This window comes from Silurus aristotelis (genome assembly GCF_946808225.1).
Source record: "Silurus aristotelis genome assembly, chromosome: 28".
Taxonomy (NCBI): Eukaryota; Metazoa; Chordata; class Actinopteri; order Siluriformes; family Siluridae; genus Silurus; species Silurus aristotelis.
The window spans coordinates 3,766,493-3,776,350 of NC_139601.1; the positions used below are offsets into that span (position 1 = coordinate 3,766,493).

Below are 9,858 nucleotides of genomic sequence, written 5' to 3' on the forward strand. Positions count from 1 at the left end.
CTGTCAGGGAGTGTGCCCATGTGTGTGTGTGTGTGTGTGTGTGTGTGTGTGTGTGTGCGTGTGTGCGTGTGTGTGTGTGTGGAAGGCCTGCAGGTGAGCCATGGCCAGCCCAATCCATCAGCCCTGCTTTGCACTTTCTGCTATTGTAACTTCTCTATCACTAATTAACACCAGCTAGCTCGAACCTCTGCTTTGTATTTTAGTTGTCTAAATGTAAGCTCACATTTTCAGAGGCTGTCATTTAAGCCTTTAAGGGACACACAAGAGAATTTGTGTGTGTGTGTGTGTGTGTGTGTGTGTGTGTGTGTGTGTGTGTGTGTGTGTGTGTGTGTGTGTGTGTGTGTGTGTGTGAGAGAGAAAGTGAGCACGACCACATGGTTTCATCTAACCTGTAACCCACACACACACACCTCATGTGTGTATGTGTGTGCATTGCAGCTTTCACAGTACACCACGTCAGGATACAGTGCTGCTTGTGGATTCCGGTTTAAACAGAATTTCAGCTCCGGTTTGGTCAACAGCTCAACCGCAACTCTGGCACAACAAGGCCTGTAGAACTCAGCAGGAGAGAGAGAAAGGCTGAGAAAGCAGAGAGAGTCAGAAAACAAAGAAAGCAAAATGAGAAAGTCAGTGGTAAAGACAGAAAGACAAAAAAATACATTAACGAACTTCAGGCTTGTCAATCTGATCTGCTTATATGAACACACACTTAAATAAGTAGTGTACACTTGGGGAATGAGGGGGTGGGGGTTAACAAACATCAAGTTATATTAATGCGTATTTTTCTTTGTGTGAATTTGAGATGAATCTATCTATCTATCTATCTATCTATCTATCTATCTATCTATCTATCTATCTATCTATCTATCTATCTATCTATCTATCTGTCTGTCTGTCTGTCTGTCTGTCTGTCTGTCTGTCTGTCTGTCTGTCTGTCTGTCTGTCTGTCCCACCTATCAATAAAGATATAAAGAACATCCCCTTCCACATTTAGTCCCTATTTGCTGTTATAATAATCTCCACTCGTCTGGGAAGATGTTCCACTAAAATTTGCAGTGTGCTTGTGGAGATTTGTGGAGATTTATTCAGCCGCAAAGGTGTTAGTAAAGTCAGGTACTGATTTTGGTGAGGTGATGAGATGAGGAGTCCTGGAATGCAGTCATTGTTCTATTTCTTCCCAATAGGGTTGAGATCAGAGCCACAGGAGGCCACTCAAGATTTTCCACTCCAAACCATGTAAACCATATCTTAATAGAGCTGGCTGCTAGTGCATCCAATGGCCTCCAACTTTGTGATAACATTTTTGGGCAGAAGTACATATGGCTGGTAAAGGCAGGTGTCCCAATAGTCAACAGAGTGAATCTATGTGTGTTTGTCCCTATACAGGAAGGAATGTATGTATCTATCAATAAAGGTAAATAGCCATAGATACAAAAACATATAGTTCTATATAGCATTTATTTCTGAAGTCAAACCTTTTACGATCCAAATAACTTGTGAGGAATTTTTTTTGTAAGTTACTTACATTAAACTTTAAATATACAAGTACAGTATAATTACACTCAGAGTAGCACATTTATAGTTGCAAGAGCATCTATATCTGACTTCAGACATGGATCCAAACAGAATCCTTTCACGAAGCTCAGTTCCTTAGTTATCTTTCTACTGTTTACTCAGTTCTATTAAACAGGAGGCTGTTAGATCAAATCCTAAATCCGGTTGAACCTTAAAGCAAAGTCCTTAACTATCTCAGCTCCCTCAGCTTATTACAGGGATTCTTTTTTTTGCATTTTGCCTTTTCCTCTTTCTGACATGTCCACCAAAAAAATGACATCCGAAACATGACAGCAAGAAAAGAATAAATAAAAATGCATATACAGCTAAGGGATCCGGAGAACTGTGTGTGGTTTTGAGAATTTAAATACATGTGGCACATCAAACCCGGCATCTGTTGCGACCTCGTGCTCAAATTTCCACAGTTTGTTCGTGCATTTTACCAACAAACTATTCCGACATAATCATAACATGTCTGCTGATGTGTGGAAAGGAAGGTTTTAGACCGTTTCCCACACTGCGGGATGAATTGAAGAACGAAAAAAAGAAAATACACATGCACACACATTTCACACTATTGTGTGCATTCACTATCCTGAGGCATCAACGTTTGGTGTCCCTGCAGTGTATATTCTGCAAGATGATTATTGTATGGCACGTACACAATACGTTTGTGCTTATAACAGAGAGCCGAGAGGGGATCTTGTTCTTTCGGACCAGGAAATGACTTCAGCCTGACCTCTCGGGGGAAGTGATGGCCTCAGATTGGCCCCTGCCTTCATTAGATCTGCTATTTTTTGGGCTTAGCTAGAAATGTAACTGTAGACACAGAGACAAACAAAGCGAGGACTTGCCGTCACACATGAAGGCGAAGTGGCAGAATCTGAAGGCAAATCTGACTCTTTATTACCTAAAGGTGAATTGGCTGCACTGGGATTAAACACGGCGGCTCTCCACTAAAACACACCTCTGATGGTTATCACTATATGAGGGATGGTTTCCAGACAGAAGTAAACATTTTTTCTTTCACACATTAATTGCGTAATATTGAATACATATTTTAGTATAAACAAGGCCTTCTTACCACTTGAAAGGCAGCGTATACAGTACAGAATGTTCAAGAACATTTTTTTAGCGAAACCTTCCTATTAATTTATGAGCCATTTTTTTTTACAGCGTTTAGTTTAGGGATATTTATGCGGCTGATTGGCGCCACCCTGTGGTGATTATATGCAAATTTAAATAAATACTTTTAAGCCCAATAGATTTTTCTTTAATAGACTATTACAGTTTCTCTCAGTTGCTTTGGAGCGTTTCTCAGATTCTCAAAACTACTTGTTTAAACGCCACATTATTTCGTCACCTGTGCACATCATGAAAACATTTATTGTTGCTTTGATCAAATTGGGAATGCTTTGGTACGTTCATTTAATCGATTGTCTACAAATGTCTGCTGTTTCCTACATTATCAGTTGTTTATGTCGTGTTGATCAAAAAAAATATTATACTGGTTTTAAGTGCAAAATGGTTAAAACAGTCATCTGTCATCTAAAATTTCTATTGAACATTTTTTTATTTTTGTAAATGTGACTTGAATTGTGCAGATGAATCTTAAAGGTCACTAATGAAGGAAAGTGTATGATTTCAGATCAACCAATGATCAATAAGTTCAAAGAAGAATAAATTTGTGCTTCTGAAATTCATAAATAAAAACATTTTGTGCATTTTCAGTTATTGTAATCCAAACCGTAGTTTATATCAGGAAATACTGAAACTGTACAACATAACTAAATCTTGTTTGTGAACAATGACAAAAGGACTTTTCTGATGGGAATGAGATGTTCATTGACACAAATACTTACTTTGGAGAGATGAACTAAAGATTTTAAAAAAAGTACAGGCTTTTGCATGAAATCCAATGTGTACACAAACCTTTTGTAATAGTTACAGCTAACGTTTGTAGAACATCTAAACATCAAGACAACAAACAAAAAACGAGTGTCTTTTCTGAGGTCAGAAAACATTTACTGAAAAAGGTCTACAGTGTCCATATGTATATGTAAAAGTTTTGCTTAAGCTGTTTGTTATTAGTCTATTTATGTGGAGTTTCTGCATTACAAGACCTCAAGAATAGCTGTTAGTTTAAGTGGCATCATTTTTGGAGACTCCAGTATCAGTGCTTTGGAAAATTCACAGGTAAAGCTACCAAAAAAGTTACACCAGTGAAGGGACAACAGGTCATGTCAGTATCATGCCGGGGTAAGAGGAACGAATTATTTACATAAATGCTTGACGACATTACCAATCTTTACCAGGAAAAAGAAACAAGGCACGTTTTTTTTTTTTTTTATAACAACCTGTTTATTTTTATTTTCCAAATCTTGAACTTTCAACATTTTCTTCTTCCCCCAACACACACATCTGGTGTTTGTCCACTAAATTCATGGTATGAAAGCAAATCGTTTACAAAAAAACGAAAATTATACAAAAAACCTGGAAGAAAGAAGCAAAAAAAGAAAATACGTGGGAGAAATTTTCCCGTGCCATCCACCATGTTCAGAGCTTCGGTATTTTTGCATTTGTTTCAGGGCAGAGCAAAAAAAAATTTTTTAATTAAGTGCCAAATACACAGAAGGAAAGAAATGTTTCAACAGATAAAGTTGGAGAGGAAACATTTGAATTTGTTGTCCTCTTTTAAAACAAAAAAACAAAAGGAAATGAAGATGCATGTAACGTGAGGCATGACTTGAGACATTTCCCTGGTGATCAGAAAAAAACCTAAAAGAAATCTTGAGGGATGAGTAAATGTGTATGTACACACCCCTCTCACACAACCTACAGGATGAAAAAGACGACATACACTTACGTAGCGCACAAAAAAAAAAAAAAAAAAAAAGGCGTGTATGAGAGGTTTTGTGTGTGTTTCAGCACGGAACGGATTTTGTGTGTGGTGCGTGGATTAAAGAGCATCGAGGAGGCCGTCGACGCGTGAAATCAGCTCCTGTCTCCTGGCGGTCAGCGATTTCTCTGACGCAATGTACGCCTCCTTTTTCACCTTCCCGGTGACGAGGCGCTCGGATTCCTGACAGGACTGCAATACCAGGTCCTTCACCTGGCCGTCCAGCTTCTGGATCTCTCCCACCTGAGTGGGGGAAAGCGTTTAGAACAGTTAATATTAATAACCATCACGTGATCTTCTGTAAGTGTGGGCATGAATTTCCGAATTGATTGTATTTGAATACATCACTGTATCCATTACCTTCTCAGCAAGGTCAGATCCTTCAGCTTTAAGGCGAGCCTGCAGACCCGTGATGTCGTTAGTGAGAGTGCGGTGCTCAGCCTCCAAGTTCTTACGGCCCCCATTGAGAGCACCCGTGTCACGTGTCTGCTTGTAGCGGTTCACAACCTCCTCCATGTGTCTGTACAGACCAAGCCTCTTATTGACCAGAGTCAGGACCTGCTCCGTGATGGATGCCACCTTCATGCGCACCTCTGCTGCAGGGTCCTAGAGGACAGTAAATAAATAAGAGATAAATAACTACGTTTAAGGCATAAAAAAAAAATCTCATGTCTAATCAAAGGAGACAGTATTTGCTGAATGTCTAGAATAACTCGGATTGAGAAGAAGCGGTTCGCACCTTGGTGATGGAGAAGTCGAGGCGAACGTAAAGGATGACCGTGAAGAATAAGATATAAAATGCACCGACCACCAGCAATGGCTCCTGCAGCATTAGGATTTTATTGAAGGTGTAGTGAACCTGGAAATATAACAAACCCACAAAGGTGAATAATAATTAATACAGGTTATATTAGTATTATATTCAGTAATGCAAAAATAATAGCAACACTATACGAGATATCGCTAGTGATGATTAGGGTAAAATAAAATTTCCCAAAAGACAAAAAACAACTACTACACTTTTTATCGGTTTATTAAAAAAAATTCATTGTTTAAACTGTCACGCCTACAAAACATTTGCCCACGTGCCTTCAGATAATTCACAAAATCGTATTGGAAACAAAATTTTTTCAAAAGATTTAAAAAATCTGACATTTTCCCATCAACACCCTCTCTGGTATGATCATAAAAAAAAATACTAAATTTCGCAGCACTGATGTAATGAACATAAATTAACTTTCACCTGCACTGTAATTTGATTGAATTTATAAAGCGAGTCTTACCACCATGTCCTGAATGTGCTGCTCCACCAGGTTCTTCTTGGTGGCCACCAGAACAGGCCTGCCAAAGGTGTCCAGGTAGGTGTAGTGCAGCTGGTCGGAGCTTCGTTCGATGGGGTATGGAGTTTCCAAATGAACATTCCTGAGCAGAATAGCAGAGAACGTCATTCATTTGCTCAACAGCATCGTAACAATGAGTGCAAAGTTTTTCCAAATGATTATTAGCCTCGATACTCCATATTTCTAAACACTTGGTGAGAATCCAACACGCTACCTTGCTCCCTCTGGGAGAATCAGTTTGACAGTGAGGAGGTCGATAACCTGATCGTCGTACACGTGATCAACCAGGCGCATTTTCAGAGCGTACTGATCACCTATGGAGCGAAAAGGAATCATGCAATAAATATACAAAAGCTACATATTAATGAGAGCTATTAAAGAATTTATTCGAATTATTATTAATGAATGCAATATCAGCATTTCATTGTGAAAGACGCACCCAAGGTGTAGAGATATTCGTAGCTGGGAAGGTTGTAGCCGATGATGTAGTGTGTCTTCCAACCTCCGAACAGGGGGAAGCGGGGGCGGACTTCAACCTCGACCGAGTCTTCTAGAACCTGCAGGTGAGAGGTGGAGATGTTCCCGATCTCGTCTCGGTAATACACATCTTGAGCAGAAGCAGGAAGGATCGTCTGTAAGAAAAGGGGAAATTTAGTATGTCAAATACAAATGAAACCAGTTCTAAGAGAGACTTTGTGTAAAATATTTCATTTCATCGAGTGACAGCACCTTGAAGGATTTGATGGAGGATATGCCACTGTCAGACTGCCTCTGGTAGTCATAGCGGGAGAACGGCCCCTTCAGATATGCCCCTGTGTGTCTCAGGTCGATTGTTTCCTCCACGGCGATGTTGCCCCAGTGAGAAACCTCGATGGTGCGTGTGATGCTGCTGATGGTGAGGAATGGGGAATTATTCTCAAAGTGGATCTTCATGGTGTCCTGCAGGAATAAATTGTGTACACTGAGTCACTTCATAGGCCACACCGAAACTATGATTCTTATACAGTATTGGAAAAATATTTTGAAGTCGGGCACCTTTAGGATATATTAAAATAAATAAATAAAAACACCCAAATGCTGAGTGAAGAGACTTTTGGATCTGGAAAACACAGGTGCTTCCTCTGAGGAACTCTCGTTTTATTTTTGCAGGCGAGTTGCATAAATCTAAGTCATAAGTCCAAATCTTCCTCCACTTCCCAAAAATCAAAAGAAAAGCAAAGAAGAGAAACAACGAGGTTGCAATTAAAGAAAGAAGAAGCTCCGGGACTCCAACATATCCTGTTTACCTGACTGAACGCAGGTACGTCCTTGAACGGGCCATACTCGATCACCTCATCGGCTTTGCTCGGGTTGCCCAGTTTGGTGTAGCTCTCGATGGTTTTGGAGGCGAGGCGCACATGAGTGGTCTGGGTACGGGTCGGGTAGGGCGAATACAAGTAGTGATTGCCCTGGAAAACCACCAGCTGCCTCTCGGCCTGCGTGATGTGAGTGGGGAACGGTGTGAGCAAGTGGCTGTACACTATCTCCAACTTGATGCGCAGCTTGGCACCAGGTGACAAGGCGGAGGGCAGCTGCACCTGGAAGAACGTCCCGCTGCAAGAGAACGAGAGATGGAGTGAGGGGAGGAGTTTGCTCACGTGTAAGAACTCTTTGCATCAGCACCGGTCCTAGACATAAATAAGGAGTTATTACACCCATAACCTGCAACACTTCCTCATGTTGATGAAACTTTTTTGAGGGTATTTATGGAATTTATTATTATTATTATTTTTTTTTTTTTTAAAGTAAGTTCATTTGCTTTATGAAAATGCATGGAAAACCCATTTTATTAGGTTACTACAGATGCTTCGGTTAGAGGTGATGTATGCAGACGGTGCAGTTGTGGCTGCAGTGAAAGGAGACTTGCTGAATTGTGTTCATTGGGTTTCTTGTTCTAGTAATGCCATTCATTCTCGATGCATGAGATACCTGTCTGTGATGCTATACATAATACTGATGGTTTCAATAGCTGTGGAGTCATAATGAGGGTATGAAGAGCTGGATTGATTCAGGTAGGACACCACTGAAGGCCTGGGTGTGAAATGCACGGCTCACCACAGCAAAATAAATCATTTGCATACCCTGTCAATTAGTTTATGGCACCATTTGCTCGTAAGAAACACTGGGTGCACCCACCTCTGTCCTTTAACAGACGTCTCCTTCAATTCCAAAGCTTCATTTTCATCCTCTTCACCTTTCGCCTGGGTAGAAAGAGAGACCAGAGTGTAAAAATGTAGGACACTGATACAGGAAGTCGTTTGGGATGCAGCCCTGGTGAACAACACGAGCACAAAAGCTCAATGCAGCACAAGCATTTTGATTGACTGATGTGGCAGTTTTATACGAAATATGTCTACATTTTATTTATTTCGCCCCACGTGAAAAGTTTCTAAGAGTGCAGATTGAGGACAACCCGGAAGTGTCTCCTACACACACAGCGCTTACGTGTCACGCAGACAGTGGCGTGCTGCAGGACGCGCGCGCTAATGCTAACGAGTCCACACACACGCGAATTAAACGACGTTTACACCTTAAACTCAATTATGCATATTATTTCACTATAATTGTGCACTTTCCATCTAGTCACTGATACTTTAACCTAGAACAAGCTTAAATAAGCTAGCTGTGCTAATGATGCTAGCGGTAATAAATGATCCGCGTTTGCTAATGGCTAATTCCTTTTTTAAATAATTTAACAAGCCATTTAATTTATTACGTAATAATATAATTGGTTTGTGTATTACTCTGTAGTAAGGGTCAATAATTAGTTGAATAAATGAGTTGTGTTAAAATGTAGTTATTTGAGTTAGCGCCAGCTTTGGCCGTGTCCCAAATATCTTCCCTACATGTCTGATAAGGAGTAATGGCGTTAAAGCGCTCTGTAGTGCACACTTGTGTGTAATAATGAGATATTTGGGATACAGCCGGCCTCAATACGCTCTAACGATACGGCTAATTAGCGTGCATCGACTCACTGAGGCTCCGATGTAGGCGAGGTGCGGGCCAAGCTCGGGCTCCAGGCCCACGGTGAAGCTGTGCGCCGCGGAGTCTCCGTGATTCCCCAGCACGATTTCGTTGGATATTTTGGCGAGGTGTGTGCTGAGATCCACCGTCCGTTTCACGTCCTCATTCACCAAGCCGTCAGCCCAAACTCCACACGACAAACCGGCGAAAAACAACCACATCCAGCTGCACAAACGCAGCACCACCCGTCCCCTCATCATGTCCGGAAACTCTTTACGTTACCAGCCTGAAGTTAGGAAAAGGGCTGAAGCAGAGGCGCGGTGCATAAAGGGTCCAGGTACGGATTCGTCCGTTCTCCGCTCCTGCAGCAAGCGGTTGATTTCCTTTCCAACCCGTACTCCGACAAACGGCGATTGGATTGGCTAGTAGCATGCGTCCAAATGCATGCTGCTGATTGGACAGTTCTGAGGAAAGTGTGACATTCTAACCAATCATAGTGCATGGGGCGGGAATTAGCGGAAAACGGGTGGTATTGTCGGAAGGATGACGTTTCATTCATCGTGCAGCCAGTGACGTAACGTCTAACAATACAACTAAATAAAAGAAATAAGTCGAATGTAATTAATTACTAATTAATACAATAAAATAAAGCAAAATAATATTAAATATAATAAAAATAAACAAAATATTACAAAATAAATAAAATGCATAATTGTTTTATTCCTGTTAAACATGTATTCGTGAAAAAAAAGCGCACTCCTGCTATTTATTTACTTATTTCTTTGTTTGCTAAGTTAAAGTAAAAATCATAAAATAAAATAAAAAAATAAAAAAAAGAGTTAAAGGGAGTATCCTTTTTGCACATTTTAGATTTTGAGCAGAAGTATAAAAAAAAAAGTACAATAACTTAATCCCTAAACTTTATTCCAATATCTATTTTCCTTTTTAGATCCAAATGATAGTGTCCGTCTTTTCATTCAACATTAAACAGTAAATGTACAGCTTATGAGCCCACTTAAAACATTACCTTTAAAAAAAAAAAATGAAATGTTAAGGTAAAAA

The 9,858-nt window shown here is 40.3% G+C and overlaps 1 protein-coding gene across 1 annotated transcript; it reads right to left on the reverse strand.

The window, feature by feature from the left end:
• Positions 1-3,888: 3,888 nt before the first annotated feature.
• Positions 3,889-9,377, reverse strand: rpn1 (ribophorin I). The gene is made up of 10 exons (XM_083533567.1): positions 8,808-9,377; positions 7,969-8,033; positions 7,080-7,386; positions 6,523-6,732; positions 6,233-6,425; positions 6,008-6,107; positions 5,737-5,875; positions 5,193-5,312; positions 4,814-5,059; positions 3,889-4,696 (listed from the first exon to the last, which is right to left on the reverse strand). Exons 1-10 carry the CDS (start codon positions 9,054-9,056, stop codon positions 4,514-4,516), a joined length of 1,812 nt encoding a protein of 603 aa, XP_083389693.1. The 5' UTR covers positions 9,057-9,377; the 3' UTR covers positions 3,889-4,513.
• Between the last annotated feature and the right edge of the window lie 481 nt (positions 9,378-9,858).

Excerpts from the sequence above, each read along its gene's own strand:
- rpn1 (XM_083533567.1), bottom strand. The coding sequence starts at position 9,056 with ATGATGAGGGGACGGGTGGTGCTGCGTTTGTGCAGCTGGATGTGGTTG. Across the intron at positions 6,733-7,079 it reads ACGTACCTGCGTTCAGTCAG|GACACCATGAAGATCCACTT; the intron begins GTAAACAGGATA and ends TTATTCCTGCAG. Across the intron at positions 5,060-5,192 it reads TCGACTTCTCCATCACCAAG|GACCCTGCAGCAGAGGTGCG; the intron begins GTGCGAACCGCT and ends ACTGTCCTCTAG.